General features: G+C 44.1%; 1 protein-coding gene across 2 annotated transcripts; it reads left to right on the top strand.

Moving 5' to 3' along the window:
- Positions 1-2,425: 2,425 nt before the first annotated feature.
- On the top strand, positions 2,426-17,676 carry LOC148879962 (peroxidase 11-like). Of its 2 annotated transcripts, XM_088966608.1 has the most exons (4): positions 2,426-2,731; positions 3,567-3,637; positions 3,727-3,893; positions 17,494-17,676. In XM_088966608.1, exons 1-4 carry the CDS (start codon positions 2,680-2,682, stop codon positions 17,519-17,521), a joined length of 318 nt encoding a protein of 105 aa, XP_088822734.1. In that variant the 5' UTR covers positions 2,426-2,679; the 3' UTR covers positions 17,522-17,676. The 2 variants fall into 2 exon arrangements, with proteins under 2 accessions (XP_088822734.1, XP_088822733.1); XM_088966607.1 differs by lacking the exon at positions 3,567-3,637.
- Positions 17,677-21,004: the final 3,328 nt, after the last annotated feature.

Below are 21,004 nucleotides of genomic sequence, written 5' to 3'. Positions count from 1 at the left end.
GTCTATTCAAGCAGTTGTTTGCACGAAACCAGAATTCCTGTTTACTTTTTCTTCTACCATGCCCACAGTACACTGCAGTGGCATATCATACAAGACAAGATGGCTATCAGGCCATGTATGACTTTAATTAATGCAAATCTGGTCTATTCAGGGGATTGTTTGCATCCACGCACGCATTTTCCCATTCCGCTTGACATGTTTGCTCAGATCGCAATTGGTACATTTGCCCTCCGTTTCACCATATACTACAAATGTAAGAGAAACAAAGGGCTGCAGCCTGCTGGGTAGTGAATAAGGCATGGTATTTGTTATAGAAAAGGAGCCCAGGTTCATGCATTTCTCCAACTTTTCTCACTTTTCATTTAACGAAAGATAGTAGGGAACTCGAATGACGGATGAGTCACGTTTAAGTTGTGAAGTAAGTCATACTTTACAAGGAAAACCACCAGTGCTTTATTTCTCTACCATACATGCATGGAAATAATAATAATAATAATAATATTATTATTATTATTATTAAGAAGAAAGATAAGTAATCAAGGCATGGTCTATTGGAAAGATTTGAATTTTATACTCCATTTGCTTTGTTTTCATAATCAATAAAAATATTTCTTATTTATCATAATCATTTTTGTGTAAATATGATAATATATAATGAGTTGGTCCACGTGATTGGAAAAAAAAGGACTTCATTTTTGGGTGGCTTTAAATTTTCTTTTTTTCTTTTTATAAATTTTTAATTATTATTATTAATTATAACTCCGTTGGTTGATCCATTTTACCCAAACACTTATACCATTAACCTAGCACCTAGATGGAAACACAATTTTGTTCTTGAGTTAGTTTTAATTTTGTATTTCATTTCTATCATTAATAAAAAGAACTCCTATTTACCACCTTATTTTTATTTATATTACCGATATATAATATTACATATATGGCCAAATGTTTTCTATACATTTTTTGCATATTTAATTTTTTTATCTTTCTATCTTTACAGATTTTTATTACTATCATTTAAATTTATGATGTCATTGGTTGGCCCGTTTGACCTAAAAGGTTAAACCATTGACCCACCATCCAAACGATAAGACATTTTCATTTCTAAATTGGTTTTAAATTTTGTATTTCATTTCCATCATTCATACAAATATTTCATATTTATCATGTTTATTTTTTTGTTTAATAGGATTAATTATAATATTAAAAATGTGTGCAATTTTTTACAAAATTTCTATATTTTATATTTCTATCTATTTTTAAATTTATATGATTTAAATATGACATCATAGGTTAACCCATTTGACCTGAAATGATTAAACTAACATGCTAGGCAAATGAAAGAACGCTGTCAATTTCAAGTTGCTTTTAAAAATATAGGTTTTATGTTGTTAAAAGGATTGGATATAAATTTTATTAGTTAGAAATAAAAATACTTTAATATAGGAATTAATAAAAGAGAAAGGGAGTTAACACCTCAGATACAAGACTCAATAATAGGAAGGGAAAGCAGTGGTTTAGTTTACACCCTTACAATTAAATACAAGACAAAATTCAAAAGTGGCTCTAGATCTACTATGAGCACAAATGTGTGAACCTGGCTGAGTAACCTATGAAAAGTGAATATGCTAGTATTTCATACACATGGGGCATACATTGGCATGTTCACTTGTGATTGATTACTCGGTTAGATTTGCACATTTGTGCTCACAGCAGATCCCATCACTTCTATTTATAGTCACAGTGGGCCCTGTTCCAACCATGAGCCATTGGATATGACTCATGTGTAGTAATTAATGTACTTTCTATATGAATGGGGTTTTAATTTTTCTGTTCATAAATATTATTGTTTTATGTTTTTGGAATGTGAGGAGTTTTTTATAATCCTGAATGTATTTGTGGAGGAACATTTTTTTTTGTGTGTGTGGAATGGGGAAGATGATGTTGCGTGTGTTACGTTTATTATGAAAGTCTCAACGTTCAATTTGGAATGAGTACAAATGCAAATGCGAACAATGCAAATACATACAAAATAATACCAAAAAATAAGGTTTTTCTCTCTACATATTTGTATTTGTACTCTTAGCAAACAAAACCTAAAAGAGCTTAAGATCAAGGGATAAATTATGTAGACTAAATATTCCATAAAATAATACTCTATTCATACTTTTATAAATAGTATAGATATTCCAATTTCTAAAGGCTACAGTTGCAACACAGAGCAACGCTATAGGCGTATAGCGCACCATCACTATTCCCTTTGACATCAAGTCAGTATTCTCATTCTTGTGGTCTTCCTAAAATCCCAACACAAGAACAACACTTTAATCCATGAATTTAATTATTTTACTAGACCAAGTGGAGCCTTAAAATAAATATACTTCCACCACTCCCACTAGTGCAACTAGCCAACTAGGGGATTAAATTGGGTTTCTCTCTACGGTTTTTTGTTAGAGGCACTCTCAAAGGCGGCTCTCTTCAGGATTCCCTAAAGGGAGCCGTCGATCTGGTTTCTCCTTCCCCTTTCTCTTTTTGGTTTTCTCTCCCTCCTCTCTCTCTCTCTCTCTCTATTTTGACAGAGCCTTCCTCTGGAGTTTTCTCGAGGTTTTCTCTTGAGTTTTTTAAAGTTTTATTTCTCTGTTCGTGGTTCTCGTTCAAGTTCATTGTTCATCAGCAAAGATGACTTTTCCTCCTCTGCCTGCACACGGTTCTCTGGCAGTTGTTGTTCATGGTGAGTCCCGTTTGCAATTCTCCAGTTGATGTTGTTCATGGTAAGATCCATTTGTTGTTCTCTGGTGATGATAGTCTTTTGGAATCCTCTTCTATCAGTTTCGTTCGTTGTCTGTAGTGGATTGGAGATTTGTTTGTTTACTTCTTTAGTGATTTGACCTTATCGTTTCTCAATTGCAAAAGATCTTTTGAATCTCCTTCATCTATTATTATATTTTGTTCTCTTGAGAAATTGTTTATGTGTTTTTTAATTGGCATTGTCAATTTTTTTGTATCAATTTCTTGATTGAATAAAATATGATGCCTATAGGCGATTTCAACTAGCCAACTAGGACATGATTTTACATTAATCCAACAAATTCAAGTAGCGCTGTTATTGAAAGCACTACGATTGTCTTAAAGGTGCAGCTTTATTGTGCCAACTCTATCTAAACCCATAACAAAAGAAGAAATGTTTCGAATATCATCTTATGTTATCGATTTTGCTAAAATCAAATTGGTTCCTTCACGGCTTCACTAAGCAACCAAATTGTCATGTTCAAGATTCCTTTGATCATTCACGCTTTTTGTTGCTTCTATTTTAAGAAAAATGATAGCTTTGAGATTTATTTATGGCTTAAAGGTGTGTAGTAGATAAGGGCAATTTTTTATCCTTAATATCAATAAAAAATAATATTTTTATATAATAACTAAAATATGATAGCCTTTTTTGGAAAAAATATAAAAAGAAAGGGCAGTAGGCACCGTTGCTCGTCTTCCTCCTCTGCCTCTGCCTCTGTATTCATGCGAGATTCTGGCTAAATAATATCCGGAAACTAATGCTCTTCACGTCGCAGATAGCAAGCTAGCGGCCGCTGTTGTGTTGGTGGTAAGACTCACCATTGCAGCAAGGGATTTAGTCATTGTGGTAAAATTAAGGACTACTACGTACTACTAATGTTTGTCTTACTATACATAGAAATTAAGGATTAATTAATTGTTGCACTTCTCTTATAGGTGGGCGGGTCTTATTGGCATGTTCCTCTGGGTATAAAGGATTGCAGAACTTCAAGCTTCAGCCTAGCAACCACGAATCTGCCTACTCCTTATCAGGGTCTTCTCACTCTCATATCAAAGTTGCTTTATCGAGGCATCTCAGTCACAGATATGGTAGCTCTTGCAGGGTATGTATCTCTTTACAGCCCGAGGGTATTTTATAATTAACAAATAATTAAAGCTGTGTTTGTTGTAGTGTAAATAAATTTGCATTGATGTAAAATTATGGCAGTGCAAATAAATTGAGTGTAAATTCTGATCTATTTTTGTTTCAAATTTTAGCTTATTTTATTTGATTGTAGTATAAATAAAGTAAATTAAGATATAAAGCAGAATAAAAATAAAATCAAAAACAAATTTAAACACAAACTTGCATTTTTTTATATTTGCACTCTCATGCATTTGTACTAGTGCAAATAAAATTGCACTGCAACCAAACCCAGCCTAAGTCTAAGTAGTTAAATTTTAATTAGAATAAATCAAAAACCATACTTATGCCTCGCTTCAATTGATCATGGCGAAGTCAGATATACACATGAAGCTTTCAAGTGCACTTAGGGCTGTCAATTGGACTAATCCATTCCAATCCAATATTGGTCCATTTATAAATGGATTGGACCAAATTCAGTCCAAATCCATACAAACCAAGTCCAATCCGATACAAATAAAATGCAAACAAACCGGATTAAGTCCAATCTAATCAAATTTGAATCAAATACCAAAATAACATGAGAAATCTAGAAAAATATATAAAATACCTACAACATTTGCTGCAATTTAATCCAATCCAATTAAAATACAAATGGACTAGATTGGGTCCTGATGGAGCGCGATTTGGCCGGTCTTAGTTGTCCACGACCTTGCTTCTGAACGGGGTAGCAGGGAACCTGAAACGGAGGAGATGGGGAAGCTCCGGGGGGAACCCGGTGTAGAGGCTTCGAAGCTCAAGTTAGAATCATTCAAAAGCAAGGTAATACTAGATAGCGCAAAGTTTGCATACTTTGTTTGTTGGGGGCAGGGGGCTCTTATAATCACTTCGTGCACTCGCCCCGAGGCCCTTGTCAGGTCGGGTATGGTTACCCTTATGCTTGTCAATTCGGCCGTCGTCCTTTCTACTGGGACATAACCGTCACTACCTAACCGTCTTTCTAACTGGAGATGGCGGTGTCAGTAGCGGTGGCAGGTGGCCGTTTAGAGTGCGGCCGCCAAACGTCAGATCCCAAGTCAGTCAGGCGCGGTGCCCTCGGGCACGGACTTCCTCAGTGTCAGGCATGGTACGACTTGTTTGGTTTGGTGCCCAGAAGGTGATGCGGAGTGCTGAGCGAGGCGAAGTCTTGAACTCGGAGGTATCTATAGGATAGGTCAGTTCGGCGAGGTGTATCCCGAACTGTTACAAGGTGGCCAGTTTGGTGAGGTATATCTCGAGCTGTTACAAGGTGGGTCAGTTCGGCGAAGTGTATCCCGAGCTGTTACAAAGTTGGCTAGTTCGACAAGGTGTATCCCGAGCTGTTACAAGGTGAGTCAGTTCGGTGAGGTGTATTCCGAGCTGTTACAAAGATGGCTAGTTCGGCGAGGTGTATCCCGAGCTGTTACAAGGTGAGTCAGTTTGGTGAGGTGTATTCCGAGCGTTACAAAGTTGGCTAGTTCGGCGAGGTGTATCCCGAGCTGTTACAAGGTGAGTTAATTTGGCGAGGTGTATCCTGAGCTGTTACAAAGTGGGTCAGTTCGGATTACTCTGGTTTTGGGAAAAGGGTGAGTTCGGGCCCCCCGTAGGGAGTTCGGTCCGCTGGTGTCCCCTTGTTTCCGCCTAGGCTTGGCCCCTTTTGCCGAGCTGTTGTTTCTGCCACGTGTCACGTAACAGTGAGGTCGGGCCAAATCTTCCTTCATCAATTGCCCCCCACTCCTCGCGCCAAGGGTCTTGCCATGGTGCGGGGAGTTTCGCAAGGTAGTAGGTGGATTTGTCCCGTCCTTCGAATCTTGATTGCGCGAGTTTCTTTTGCCAGGGTTCTTTCGGTTTTCGAGAAGGCTGGAAACGTGCCTACTCAAGAATGCTGGTGGTTGTGACAGCGTGCGTTTTAAATTTCAAAAAATTTGCACCGCTGGGACGTGACACCGGGTCATTCAAAAAGGCGTGCCACTGCTGTACGTGCGCGAGCGACTGTCAGGGAGACGTGCGGCGCATTAGTTTCGGAAAGACGCGTGTCGAAGTGACGTCGGTTTCAAAAAGTCGTGCGCTGACGCTTCGCTCTTTTCGGAAAGACGTGCGCCAATCATGTCTCGACCTTAAGGGACGTGTGGTCAGTGAGAACGTGGGCCGTCGGATCGTCTTCGATCTGCACGGTCGATTCTTGGTTACTGTAGCTATAAATAGTGGGGGACCCCAGATGGTTTGTCACTTCTGCGGTTTGTCTACTGAGCTCGCGTCCAACCTTTCAGCTCGCGTCAAGGCTGGTTATATAGCCTTCACGGTTCTTTGGCTTGTTCCAGTCTCCGGAGCCTTCAAACTTTCTTCCGGTGAGTACTTTTTTGAATCCATCTTTTCCCCAATGTCTAGCTTTGATAGCTCAGACGATTCTTCAAGTAGGGCCGACGTAGGTTCCACCAACCGAGTCGTGTCCCCCGACTGCCTCAGTGATCCTGAGGTGGAACTTGAGGACTATGAACCATTAAGCCGAGCCGCTTCGGGCAGTTTGGCATCTACCTCCCGCCGAGGTCGGATGCTAGACAGGTTTGGTCCTTCGATCATGACACCTGAGGGGCTTCAATCCATACTTATGTCTTACAACCTTCCTGGGGGGTATGCATATTTTATTCCTTCGGGTAGCTTTCCTTGGGAACACGGTCCTAACGAGATCGTGATTTTTCGAGAGCAGCTCGCTATGAGTTTGCGACTTCCTTTCCATCCCCTTCTCGTCGAAGTCATAAACCACTTCGGTGTCACCATTGGCCAACTTCATCCGAACTCTATTCGGAACCTAGTGAGGACAGTTTCCCTTTTTTGTGAGCAGAACTTCCCCTTGGACTTAGAGATATTCTCCTTTATCTTGATGCTCAGGGGACAGGCGGGTTCTCTTCCTGGGGGGAGACGGGCATATTACCTTTCTCCTCACCAGGGTTTTAAGCTTCTGTACGATCTTCCTAATAAGGTCCCGGCGTGGAAGCGGGACTACTTCGACGTGCGAAGTGCACAAGGATGGCCCTTTCAGACCGGGTGGGGTGAGACCGCTCCTGATTCAGGCGTGACTCTCGATAAAGAGACGGTGAAGGGCCTCCGGCAATGGGCACAGCAAGGTTTAAAGTGCCACCACTATTTAACGGAGGCCAAGCTTATTGCAGCCGGCCTGAGTTCGGGTAGGTTTCTAGCTATGCGGTTTCTTGCTTGCTCTGTTCTTTTCATTTTTTCTGATGTCGAACTTGTTTCTACAGGTGTGATGGACGCGGAGAGAACTCGTGGGGGGTGTCTGTTCCAAGGTATGAAGAGGAGGAAGCGGGTCGCCAAGCGAACTCGTACCGAGCTGCCCCTGGATGAGGAGCCCCAAGTTCCAGGCCACACGCCGGAGGATCTGCCCAGGGAGCCCGAAGTGACTCCACCGATGCACGAAACTGCCGGGGTGCCTTACGCTGAGACCACTCATACCGGTGCTCCTGCATACTCAAGTGCTCCTACTCACTCCGGGTTCGCTCATACGCGGGCTGGGCCCTCGGGCTCGGGAGCTCAAGGGGAGTTCAGGAGCGTGTTGACGCCGAACTATGCTCTTCAGAAGAGTAGGGAGGCTACTTTCCCAGAGGAGATCGCGGCATGGACCCATCTTCCCTTGAATCAGGTCGCTTGCCGCGCCGTAACACATGCCATGGTGGTAAGTTAGATTCCGTCTTCCTTTTTCATTTTCTGTTGCTTATGCTGTTATTGCTCACTTGTTTCTTTTGGTAGGTGAATTCTTCAATTCATGCCTTGGCGGCCCAAGTGGAGAGGAGCTCGCGACAGGCGCGAGCTGCTGAGGCTACCGCTCATGCTGCTGAAGAAGCTTTCCGTGCTGCAGAGGCAAATACCCGGGCTGCTGAGGTGGCTGCTTACGCTACTGAAGAGGCTGCTCGCGTTGCGATGGCCAGGCAGGCAAGGTCTCAGCGTGACGCCGAAGCCATGGGGGTAGTTGTCAAGCATATGGCGGACTTGAAGTTGGATTTGCAGCATCAAGTCGAATATCTTCAGGAGGACATCAGAGAGAGAACACAGATTTTTCCCAAGGCATTGAAGACGCCAAGAAGAAGGCAGTTGAGGACTACATTGCCTCTCCGCGTTTTGACGATCTGATGGTGGATTCTTACAGGAGGGGGTTCAAGTTGAGCAGGTGGATGATCCGGAATACGTACCCGACCTCGATGTAAGTGCCATATCCACTTCGCGTATAACTCAGGAGATGGCCAATGTTGCCGATGGCGAGCCGGACTCTGAAGAAGAGGCAGGGCCTTTGGGTGTTGTTGAAGTGCCTTCTGATGGCGAAGAAGTGGCTCCGGGCATGTAATAATAATTTTTTTTTGTAAGTCCTTTCTGATGGCCAATGTACTCATGTTTCTTGCAATGGAATAGATAGTCTTTTTGCCCAAGTGTTCGTTTTTCCTGAACTTATTCTTTGTCGATGCCACTTTGTCCGAGTTATTATACTTCCGCGATCTATTCTGCCGCGAACTGGTTTTTTGTCGAGCTGATAATATGCTCAACTTCTTTGCTTGTTTACATCGAGGTTCCTCTTGGCTTGCATCATGGCACATAGGACCTGATTTCGTCCACTTCGCTTGGTGGTTTATTGGTAGTATCGCCTTAAGTTCGCGATGTTCCACGCTCGAGGTACTTGTTTGCCTTCCAAGGTTTCGAGTTCGTATGCCCCCCCGAGTGCTCTTTTTACTTTATACGGCCCTTCCCAGTTTGGTCCAAGCTTGCCCACGTCGGGTTCGGGCACCAAAATCTTACGAAGGACCAGGTCGCCGACTCGGAAGCTTCGTTGCTTTACTCTGCTATTGTAGTAGCGAGCTACCTGCTACTGGTATGCCGCTGTTCGGATGTGCGCGAGGTCCCTTACCTCATCCAATAGGTCAAGGTTGGTACGTAACTCGTCTCCGTTCGTCCGATCGTCGTATGTTTCCAATCACAATGTTGGTACTTCGATTTCCGCCGGGATCACTGCTTCAGTGCCGTAGGTGAGGTTGAAGGGGGTTTCTCCCGTGGCGGTTTTTTCGGTAGTTTGGTGAGCCCATAAGACACTTGGTAGCTCTTCGGCCCACAATCCCTTAGCTCGATCCAGACGTGCTTTCAGTCCACGCAGGAAGGCTCTGTTCATTACTTCCGTCTGACCGTTTGCCTGCGGGTGCGCGACTGACGTGAAGTTTTGCCGAATCCCCATGTTTTGGCACCACTCTTGGAACTTGATATCCTCGAACTTCTTGCCGTTGTCGGAGATTAGTACCCGAGGTAACCCAAAGTGACATACTATGTTCTTCCAAAAGAAGTTCTGTATGTTTCGAGCCGTAACAGTTGCCAGAGGTTCGGCTTCTATCCACTTCGTAAAGTAATCTACTGCAACAACTAGGAATTTTCTTCCACCTGTTGCTGGTGGGAATGGCCCCAGGAGGTCGATGCCCCATTGTGCAAAGGGCCACGGGCTGGCGAGGTATTTGAGGTCGGAGGCAGGTTGATGGTGGATATTGGCGTGCTTCTAACACTTGTCGCATTTTCTGACGAGCTCGACAGCTTCTGCCTTCATCGTTGGCCAGTAGTATCCTTGTCGAAGTGCTTTTTGGGCGAGTGCTTTGCCCCCCAAGTGTCTGCCGCACAGGCCTTCATGAGTGTCGTGTAGTACGAACTCGGCTTTGGCAGGTCACGGGCAATGCAAGTAGGGGAGCGTGTAAGACCGTCGGTATAACCGTTCGTCTATTATGACGTATTTGGCTGCCTGGCGCTGCACCCTCTTGGCCGCATTGCATTCTGCAGGGAGGGTTCCATCTATCAAGAAGCTCGCGAGTGGGTCGATCCAGCTCGGCTCTGCCTCCAAGACGGGAGCGACCTCCTCTGTCCCCCCGAGAATACTAGGCCGAGGTAAGTCCTCTATGTAAACAGTTCTCATGTTGTTGTGACTTGTACTGGCTAACCGGGACAGGCCGTCAGCCTCAGTGTTCTCTGACCTCGGGATTTGCCTGATGAAGTGTGACTGGAAGTTGAGCAGGGCTTCTTTTACTTTGGCCAAATATGCGATCATGGAGAGCTCGCGTGCTTCATACTCACCTGTAACTTGGTTGACCACGAGCTGAGAATCGTTGCAGATGACCAAGTGTTTTGCCTTTACCTTTCACGCTAGGTCCAGCCCGGCGATCAGTGCTTCATACTCTGCCTCGTTGTTGGATGCCGCAAACTCAAAGCGTAGTTCGTATTCTAATTTTGTGCCGCCTGGGCCGCACAAGACTATTCCAGCTCCGCTGCCTTGCCGGTTCGAGGAACCATCCACGTGAAGGATCCAGGGCTCCTCATCCCAGTTCGTGCTTTGCCTGACCAGGAGAGATGCCACACTGGCTGTTACTTCACGGGGTTCGGACTCTATGGGCTCGGGAGCTCCGGGTTTGCCCGAACTGGGGACCTCGGGCTCGACCTGTGGGGCTTCGTGGCTGAAAGTGCACTCGGCGATAAAATCTGCCAAAGCTTGGGCCTTAATAGCGGTTCTTGGTTTGTACTGGAGGTCGTACTCGCTGAGTTCGATGGCCCATTTCGTCAGTCGATCGGAAACCTCGGGTTTGAGTAAAACTTGTCTCAGAGGTTTGTCAGTCAGGACGATGACGGTGTGAGCCTGGAAGTATGGGCGGAGTTTTCGAGCTGCTGTCACTAGGGCGTATGCTAGTTTTTCTATCTGCGGGTACCTTGCCTCTGCTCCCTGCAAAATTTTACTAACATAATAGATGGGTCGCTGGACCCGGTCTATTTCTTTTATTAGTACCGAACTGACCACCTCATCGCTTGCTGAGAGGTACAGTTCTAAGACCTCGCCCACCGGGCCGGGCTAAGGTCGGCACACTAGCAAGGTAACCTTTTAGCTCGTCAAATGCGAGCTGGCAGTCCTGGGTCCACTCGAACCCTTTGCCTTTGATTGCCTTGAAGAAGGGTAGGCAGCGGTCTCCTGATTTGGACATGAAGTGGCTTAGAGCGGCTATGCGACCGTTTAGCCTCTGAACCTCTTTTACTTTCCGAGGTGGTCTCATATCTAGAATGGCTTTTACTTTGTCCGGGTTGGCCTCAATACCGCGCCAATTGACAATGTACCCTAGGAACTTGCCCGAGGTGACGCCGAAGACACATTTGTTGGGGTTCAATTTCATGCTAAAATGACGCAGGATTTGGAAGACAAAATCTAAGTCTTGTATTAATTCTTGTGAAAACTGAGTCTTGACGATCATGTTGTCTACATAGCACTCTATCTTCATGCCAATCAGGGGCCGAAATATCATATTTACAAGTCTTTGGAAAGTCGCCCTGGCATTTTTTAGTCCGAAGGGCATGACCTTGTAGCAATACAAGCCGAACTCGGTTATGAAGCTGGTTTTTTCCTCATCGGATGGGTCCATCCTTACTTGGTTGTAGCCCGAGTAGGCGTCCAGGAAGCTTAGCAACTCGTTTCCCGAGGTCGCATCCACTAGGCGGTCAATTCTGCGGAGGGGGAAGCAATCTTTCGCGCAAGCTCGGTTCAGGTCGGTGTAGTCGACGCACATGCGCCACTTGCCGTTTGCCTTTTTTACCAACACCGTGTTGGCCACCCAGCTCGAGTAATGGACTTCCCTTATGAAGTTTGCTGCGAGGAGCTTCTCGACCTCCTCGTCGACCGCCCTCCAGCGTTCAGGGGCTAAGTTGCGTTTCTTCTGTCTAACGGGTCTGACTACAGGGTCAGTATTAAGTTTGTGAGTTATCAGGCCGGGGCTAATGCCGGGCATGTCGGCCGTGGACCAGGCAAAAATATCTAAATTTTGAAGTAAAAAACTCACTAGTTCGGTTCGTAGGGGATCCTCGATGGAAGCTCCGATTTGAAGTGTGCGAACTGGGTCCGTAGCCGAAGTTGGGATTGCGACCGTTTCTTCCGTGGGCGAAGCTTGTTCCTCACCTTGCTTCGCAGGCCGCTCCAGTTCGAGGTTGTCAGCCGCCTTGGTTTTTCCCTTTAGGGCGGCAACATAACACTTGCGGGACTCGAGCTAGTCGCCCTGCGCTACCCCTACACCGAAGTCCGTAGGGAACTTCATGGCCAAATAGTAGGTGGAGACCGCCGCCCGTAGGATATCCGTGATCGGCCGCCCTATTATGGCATTGTATGGGGAGGGGGTCACGACTAGTAGGAAATCATGGTTGAGTCTGACCGCACAAGGCCATGTGCCGACTTCCACAGGTACGGTTATTTTTCCAAGGGGCCTGACTTCCTCTCCGCTGAAACCCACCAGGGGAGTGTTCGCGGGCTTCAGCTCGCTCCTCTGTAACTACAGCTGGTCAAATGCTGATTTAAAGAGGATGTCCGCTGAGCTACCCGAATCTATGAGTATGCGTCTGACCTCAAAGTCGCTGATCCTTAGTTTAATGACAAGCGCGTCATCATGGGGGTAGTGGACCCCTCGCGCGTCGTCCTCCGTGAAGAAGATTGGTTCTTCGGTCTTTGGTCTCTTTGGGGGGTTCCGTTCTTCGAGGGCCACTTCGCGAACTGAAGTCCGGGCTACTGCCGAGGTACACCCCGCTACCACCGAACCTCCCACGATTACATGGATGGTTCCCCGAACTGGCCTCTCTTCCGGAGGCTGCCGCTGCAACGGTTCGACAAGTCTGTTGCTAGACTCGGGGGCATCCTTTTCGTGCTCCCCTTGCCGACCTGCCTTATTGTTATTATTGTTGTGATGTACAAAGTTTCTCAAGTATCCGCGACGGATGAGCCCCTCTATCTCGTCCCGGAGGTTATTACACTGCTCGGTACTATGACCATGGTCTCTATGGAAACTACAATACAAATTCTTATTTCTCGTTCGGATTTCCCTTTAGGCGAGGTGGCCACTTCACGTACGGGGCGTCTTTGATCATCATTAAGATCTTCGTTCGCCTCGTGTTTAACGACGTGTAGTCCATCCGAACTGCTAGGGGAGCCCGGAATGACTGGTTCGGCTTCGGCTCCCGAGTTGGGTTTTTTCTGTTGACCGGGTTGGAGAGCTCGCCTTCCCTCTTTCTTTTCTCATTCCCGCCTTCGGTTTGTTGGTTGATTTCTTCCTCTATCCTTATGAACTTATCCGCGAGCTTGAGGAATTCGGCCACGGTTGCGGGTTGGTTAGCCACCATGTGCCATTTGAATTCTTTGTGCGTCACCCCTCTTTTGGCCGCCGCGAGCTGCACTGCGGGGTCCAACCGTGGTATCTGCAAGCATGCTTCGTTGAATCGCTTGATGTAGCCCCGGATGGATTCTCCTTCTCTTTGGACTACTCCGAAGATGCTTTCCTCTGTTCTGGGGCATTGTTGGTTGGTGACAAAGTGTGCGGTGAAGACCTGCATGAACTGGGCCCAGCACTTTATCGACCCGGGGGCCAGCTTCCTGTACCAAGTGCGGGCTACCCCCCTAAGGGTGGTGGTAAAGGCCACACACATGCACGATTCGCTGGCCCTGGCGAGGTGCATTTGGGACTGAAAGGTGTCAACGTGGTTGTTGGGGTCGAAGGACCCGTCGTACTTGTCCAAAGGTGGGAGCTTGAAATCTCTGGGTAAGGGGACCGCCAGGAGTTCTGATGCGAGGGGGGAAGGAACCGAGAGAATCGGGGCAGCTGAGCTGCCCTCGTCCGAGCTCGTCTCTTTGCCTCTGAGTTCTGACAAGGCACGGGTGGTGGTTCGGCGACTTCGCTGGCGCCTTCGTTGCTGAGCGAGCCTTGTACTGGCGCTGCTGGCCTCCGTGTTACCGAGCTCGACGGGCTCGGAATGTTGGTAGTCTGCCGCCAGGGTGCCGAATCGGTTTTCGGTGAGCGAGAACTCGGGCTTGGAGCGTCGGGGTGCCGACCTCGTGGGCGAGGTCCCCGACCCGCCTGTAGGTTGCGAGGCGGGGATGACATTTTTCTCTCTTCGGCCTAGGGACGAGGCCTGGCTGTTAGGGGGGTTCTGGGGCTAGGAGGCCTTCGCCTGGTGGGGGCGTCCATCCTGCGGGGAGGCCTTGACCGGCCTCGAAGTGGGGTGGCGAGGTGGAAGTAGTGGTTGGTTCAGTGGCAGTTGGGGGAACTGCTGCTGATAGTGATACTGGGAGATGTTGTGCAGTACTTGGTGTTGGTGAAGATGGTGTTGCTGGAACTGTTGCATTTGGGCTTGCATTGCCCGCATGCACTGCATCAGGTCGTCCAATCGGTTTTGGCTGGCTGCCAGGGGGACGACAGTCGGTTCAGTGAAGTTTGTCTCAACGGGGAGAGGAAAGAGGATGCTTGTGGCAGGAGGGTTTACGGGCGCCACTGCTTGTGACGGGTTCAAGCTGGGGATCCCATCCACCGAAAGGGGGATGGTAAACTGTCCAACGCACACCACGGGGACTTGAAGTTGTTCCCCGGTGGCGTTTGTCTTCGTGCCACGTCCGGTGTTGCTGGAGGAGGCTATGAGTGTTGAGTTTTTTGAAGAAAAGGGGTTATGGAAGTTTGGAGGGAGGCTTTTTGAAGCGTTCTCACAGACGATGCCAATTGATGGAGCGCGATCCAGCCGGTCTTAGCTGTCCACGACCTTGCTTCTGAACGGGGTAGCAGGGAACTTGAAACGGAGAAGATGGGGAAGCTCCAGGGGGAACCCGGTGTAGAGGCTCCGAAGCTCAAGTTAGAATCCTTCAAAAGCAAGCTAATACCAGATAGCGCAAAGTTTGCATACCTTGTTTGTTGGGGGCGGGGGGCTCCTATAATCACTTCGTGCACTCGCCCCGAGGCCCTTGTCAGGTCGGGTATGGTTACCCTTGTGCTTGTCAATTTGGTCGTCGTCCTTTCTACTGGGACAGAACCGTCACTACCTAACCATCTTTCTAACTAGAGATGGCAGTGTCAGTGGTAGTGGCAGGTGGCCGTTTAGAGTGCGGCCGCCAAACATCAGATCCCAAGTCAGTCAGGCGCAGCACCCTTGGGCATGGACTTCCTCAGTGTCAGGCATGGTACGACTTGTTTGGTTTGGTGCCCAGAAGGTGATGCGGAGTGCAGAGCGAGGCGAAGTCTTGAGCTCGGAGGTATCTATAGGACAGGTCAGTTCAGCAAGGTGTATCCCGAACTATTACAAGGTGGCTAGTTCGGCGAGGTATATCCTGAGCTGTTACAAGGTGGGTCAGTTCGACGAAGTGTATCCCGAGCTGTTACAAAGTTGGCTAGTTCGACGAGGTGTATCCCGAGCTGTTACAAGGTGAGTCAGTTCGGTGTTCGGCGAGGTGTACCCCGAGCTATTACAAGGTGAGTCAGTTCGACGAGGTGTATCCCGAGCTGTTACAAAGTGGGTCAGTTCGGATTACTCGGGTTTTGGGCAAAGGGTGAGTTCGGGCCCCCCGTAGGGAGTTCGGTCCGCTGGTGTCCCCTTGTTCCCGCCTAGGCTTGGCCCCTTTTGCCGAGCTGTTGTTTCTGCCACATGTCACGTAACAGTGAGGTCGGGCCAAATCTTCCTTCATCAGGTCCAATTCAATCCAAATTGGACCAAACACCAAAATAACATGAGAAATCTAAAAATATATATAAAAAACTACAACACCTGCTGCAAATCCAAACCAATCCAATTAAAATGCAAATGGACTGGATTGGGTCCAACCCAAGTCCAATTCATCCTTACTAACAAAAAACTCATTAATAAGTAAGGGTGTCAACTGGAATAGATTCAAGTCCAAAACCCATACAAACTAGATTCAAACCAGTCTAATTAAAATGCAAATGGACCAGGTTGGGTCCAATCCGATCCAAATTGAATGAAACATAAAAAATTATATAAAAAATATAAAATATAAAAATTTAAACATGGTTTTTGAACCATCACTGATTCGAACAGTTAGACCATTTAACCCGAAAACCATCAAGGCAATCAGTTCCCTTTCACCCTTAACTTGTATCTTGGCCAAAAAGCGTTGACTTGGTCAACGATCTATTGAGTTGGGCAGTTGAACTGTCAACCATTTTTGGTCTTTTTTTAATTTTAATTTTTTTTTATTTTTAAATTGGAGTGGGTCATCCATTTGAATCAAACAGTCAAACTACTAACCCAAAAACAGGTGGCCAAAGCGATTCCAGTTGTGGATTGGCTTTTAAAACATTGATTAAAAATTTCACAAAATATAAAATATAAATATAAAAAGAAAATCAATTCCACAGTGATAGTGATCATTCGGTGCATGTTAGTTTTGAGCAAGCAGTCATCAACTTCTTCTCTCAAAACTTGCTTTCTCCAATCCAAGCACATGATGGATTCTCAGGTGAAGCTTGTAGTCATGGTGAAGGTAATGAGACGAATTGGGTCAAGGGGATAGATGACATAGGTTAGGGTCTGTTGCTGCCAAATATGGAGTCAAGGGCAATAACTATATTTCTAGTGTTTGAGGCCCATGGGTCTAACCTACTGAGACAAAGAAGACATCAGAGGTCTCGGGAGTTACCCTAGGGGCGAAGACTCCAACGGTCAAGTTACCCTATTTGAACCTCTTCATATATGCCAAAGGCTTTCTCTACGCTTCTGCTTGACAAACATTAAGGAGGTGACAATTTTCTAACACTGTCAGTTGCTTACAAAGTGACCTAGGAAGAGGTCTATGAACTGGTTCCAAGAGCCGATGGAGTGTGGAAGCAGTGTCGAGAACCATTGGCATGTTGCTCCCTTGAATGTGGTTTGGAAGGCCTGACACATAAGGGCATCAAAGTAATCGTGCAGAAGCATGAGGGTCCAGAAGTTTTCCAAGTGGTCCTCAAGGTCTGTACTCCCATCATAGGTATCTAGCGTCGTGGCCTTGAAATTCGGTGGGAAGGGCTCGGAGGTGATGGAATCCATGAAGGCTTCCATTCGGCTAAATGAGGCATGGCAACTGGTGGAGGCGTCACCTCGGCCCTCTTTTACCTATCGAAGCTGATCCTAAATGGTGCCAATCTGTGCCTGAATATATCCAAAGTGTTGGTCGATGTATGGCATCGTTGCTTCAGCATGGTCTTGTTTCTCTCTCACACGATACGGGTTGGCCCTATTCTTGGAGTGCTTGGAAACCCGCACGTCTTGAGCCTTGCTGGCACGACGATCATTGAGGAGATCGCAAAGGTCAGAAACCGGCAAGGGAGAGGCACGGCGCCGGCCTCCTGCACCTAGAGGAGGACTATAGTGGCCTGAACACCCACCGTCATCCTAGCTGGTCACTGTGTGATAGTGTTGACAGTCATGGTTCTTGTGCTCATGAATAGATAGGCCTTCAGACTAAGTTATAAGTGTACAGTTAACATGCAATATAATATGTCTAGTTACTTCCTTAAGGTTCAATTTGGAAGGAGTACAAATGCAAATATGTATAGTGCAAATGCATACAGGATAATACAAAATACAAGGTTTTGTATTCTATAAATTTGTATTGAAAAGAGTATAAATACAAATTTGTAGAATATAAAACCTTATATTTTATTCGTATTTATACTATATATTTGCATTTGCACTCTGAGCCTAATGGATATTGTATATCATGTTAAAGTGTCATTTTGTCTTAGCAGCATAGCCAAGGGAATTCATATGAGATGAAACTGCAAATTCAGTTATCAGCAGTAGATGCCCATGTTGTTATTAGTTGGTGTGAGATGATGGTTTGGACGTGAGGCCAAGGTAAGATAGGCATTATATACGAAAGATAAACATTGTTATGGCAAGGGCAAGGTGTTAATTGTGCACAAACATATAAAAATGCCCACATGTTATGCATTTTATATATTCAATCCATTGTAACCAGATTGGATGATAAAGCTCAATAAAAGATAAAAGATGAATATATAAATAAAACATGTTCAAAAATTGCCTGCAAAGTTCAAACCCAACGAATACACAAACCCGGCTCAAATTGTATTAGATTTAGCTTAGATTGGGCCTAATTTGATTAATTGAATCCTGACCTCAGATTGGAACAGGCCTGACCCAAGGTTTGAGTTTTAGGGTTAGGCCTAGACTGACCTTAGCTGTAAATATTTGACCGCCGTTAGAGGCGACTCTGACCTTGAATCCACATCATGCTATCGGTTGATTACATATAGGAGGGTAACGTTGCACCTATAACAGCTCCCTGACCAGAACTGACACAAACTATATAATTCAGACGCATTAAAAAATTACAGATGTTCCCAAGTCAAGGAGGGGCCACATCGCATAGTTTGTCTCATTTTATGCATAAAAGTCAACCTCTTATTTTTATATGACCTTATATAAGGGTCCAAATCCAAATTTGCATACAATACCGGCATCACTTGAATTGACTCCCCATTATATAGTTATATAGTATAATATTTCAGCTATTTTATAATTTGCTGGGCTTCCTTATAAACCTCAAGTTTGATGGGTTCTAAAGTCAAATTATTTATGGATCACAAACTAGGCCCAATTACTGAGTCAACATGGGTTGGGCTTTTATCCAACTAGACCCATTTTTTTAAAACGTATTTATGGGCTTAAAAGTTTATTGTGAGTCTTTCATCTTGTGCGGTAATGGCCACTCTCTGATAAGGACATATCATTTATTCCAATAGCAACCAATTTTTGGTCTTTCTTATGGAACACGTCTTCATGAATTCAAAAGTCAGAATTTATGGTTAAGGTTAACGACGAAAACCCAAATCCTACCAACGTGGGTTGGGCTTCATGGTGTAATGGGCCCCATTGTCAACATAACGTTAATATTTACCGGCCCATATTCAATTTCCTATGGATAAGGATACCGTTTGCTTGCTGACTAAGCCAAAGCCGGCTTACTTGTAAAACACAGCTTTATGGGGATCAACAACTCAGCATTCTATCGTCGAAAGGCCCAATAGCTTACTTGTAAATGGGCCTAATAGATTATAAAAGCAAGCGTGCTAATAGCTTAGGCCCAAAGTCCAAGTTGACAGCAACCAGCAAGCAATCAAGACAATAATTCAATGTCAGGTGTGAACATCACCTGGCATCAGAATTTAGAAGTTTATGTACAACGTGCATGAAAGTATAAATTGCATTATCACTGTTCAGCTTCATCGATTAAGTAATATTCCGATAAGTAAATATTTAACTTTTCAGGTTGATTGCCAGCGTGTTACCTCCAGGCATACTTGTTGTACAAGGCATTAATTAGCACGTAATCCAAGTAATTAAATTATTGTAAGTCTTAATCATAGTGTTAATATGCATAGGTGACACGACTTATCAATGCTTAGTATTTACTTGTTTGAACATTTCCAAGTATTGATTTTATCAAAAAAAATTATTGATTTAAAATTAAGAAAAATTCTTGATCAATACCCTGTGTTTTGGTTCGAGTCACAATTTGGTTCCTAAACTTTAAAATATGATAATTCAGTACTTAAGCTTTCAAAATGTAACAATAGTACTTGAACTTTCAAATTGTGACAATCTAGTACCTGTCGTTAACCAGTCCATTAATCAGCCGTTAAGTGATGTTTGAAAAATAAAAAATGTCCTTTTAATGTCATTTAATTCTCTTTATCAATCATCCAAACATCGACAAAAAACTAAATACAGTCCCAAATCCTAGCATTTTCTATTCAAAAAAGTTAGTGACTGTTTAGAAGAATCTAGAATTTGGGACTATTTATTTTATTGTCAATATTTAGATGGTTGATAAAGAGAATTAGATGGCATTCTTAGGACATTTTTTACTTTTCAAATGTCACTAAACAGCTTATTAACAGACTGGTTAACGACAGGTAGTAGATTGTCACACTTTGAAAGTTTGGATACTTAATTGTTGTATTTTAAAGTTTGAGAACCAAATTGACACTTGAGCTAAAATACAAGGTACTGGTCAGGAATTTTTAATGCATCATCTTGTCATCAAAATGCTATTAATCCACATTATTAAAATATTCTTAATCCCCCATCTGCCCATCATTTTGTAGCAATTATTAATTAACAATTAATGCATGATCAAAATATAAAACAATCTTCAACTGAAGCCTTTAACCCAATGTAGACGTCATTTCGTTTTGATTCATCGATTCAATGAATAATGGCACCTTTCTTCTGTACGAGAATACCATATCACTGGGGGAAAAGATATAAAATATCTACGTCTAAAGATGATGAGAAGAAAAGATAAATTGTTTATAAAACAAATAGAAAGAAGGATCAACACCTCCGACGTCAACTTAATACAAAGATAAACACTGAGATTTATATATCTTTAATTAAAAAAATATATAAAGTGTGTGGGTAAGATTCTGTCAATTAATGCTTAAACTAATAAGGGTGTCTTCATTTATTTTTTTAATCTCCGTTTTTATTGGAAGAGAAGGGTTATTGGTGATACTGTCCAAGTAACAACTACAATTTTTCTAAAAAAAACTATAAATGGGTGTTTATTGGACTAAGAAAATGCATATTGTAAGTGGGAGAGTTTATTATATTCTACGAATAATTGTCTTTTTTTTTTTTCTTTTTGTAGAATACAAATAGTCGAATACTTTGTCTTCCCTAGCTCGTAGACCCTTTGTATGAATGGAGTCATGGTTCTGAATGATAGCCTAATATTTGATTTTTTTTTTCTAATATATTTTTAAACTCTAAAGAATTACAAAATTTGAGAGGATTATGAAGCAAAAGGTAGGAGAATCATAATTTTGAAAACCAGACCGGTTGATTCGAGAATTGATTAGGTAAATGATTCTGTCTTACCCTAAAACCATTTTTTGGTTAAAAACTGTTGATTTGGTCAACAACTCATTGACTCAGACATCAAACGTCAATCTGAATTAAGTATTGGAGATTTAAACACAATTTAAATAGCCCTTGCTTGATTTTTTTACTTTTTTGCTTTTATAATAATTTAGAAAAAATAATTGGATTATGATATTGAAAAGAATGACTAATCAGCCTAGCTCATAATTCTTTTGCCCAACCCTATAAGAGGATGAATCTTGACCGTGGACAAGATGCCATTTATAGGAGGTAGTAATAAACTATGAGAGGCTATAATTCAAAATTCTGCAGTGAACTGCAGAATACTTTTCCAAAATGAAAAATACA

This window comes from Nelumbo lutea, chromosome 1 (genome assembly GCF_056320005.1).
Source record: "Nelumbo lutea isolate HS-2025 chromosome 1, American lotus-T2T, whole genome shotgun sequence".
Lineage (NCBI taxonomy): Eukaryota > Viridiplantae > Streptophyta > Magnoliopsida > Proteales > Nelumbonaceae > Nelumbo > Nelumbo lutea.
Note: the sequence above shows the minus strand (reverse complement) of the source record. Positions and strands in the feature narration are given on the sequence as shown.

Coding starts and splice junctions, on each gene's coding strand:
- LOC148879962 (XM_088966607.1), top strand. CDS start 2,680: ATGACTTTTCCTCCTCTGCCTGCACACGGTTCTCTGGCAGTTGTTGTT. Junction 2,732..3,726: donor TCTGGCAGTTGTTGTTCATG/GTGAGTCCCGTT, acceptor CTTCTCTTATAG/GTGGGCGGGTCTTATTGGCA. Junction 3,894..17,493: donor GATATGGTAGCTCTTGCAGG/GTATGTATCTCT, acceptor TTGTCTTAGCAG/CATAGCCAAGGGAATTCATA.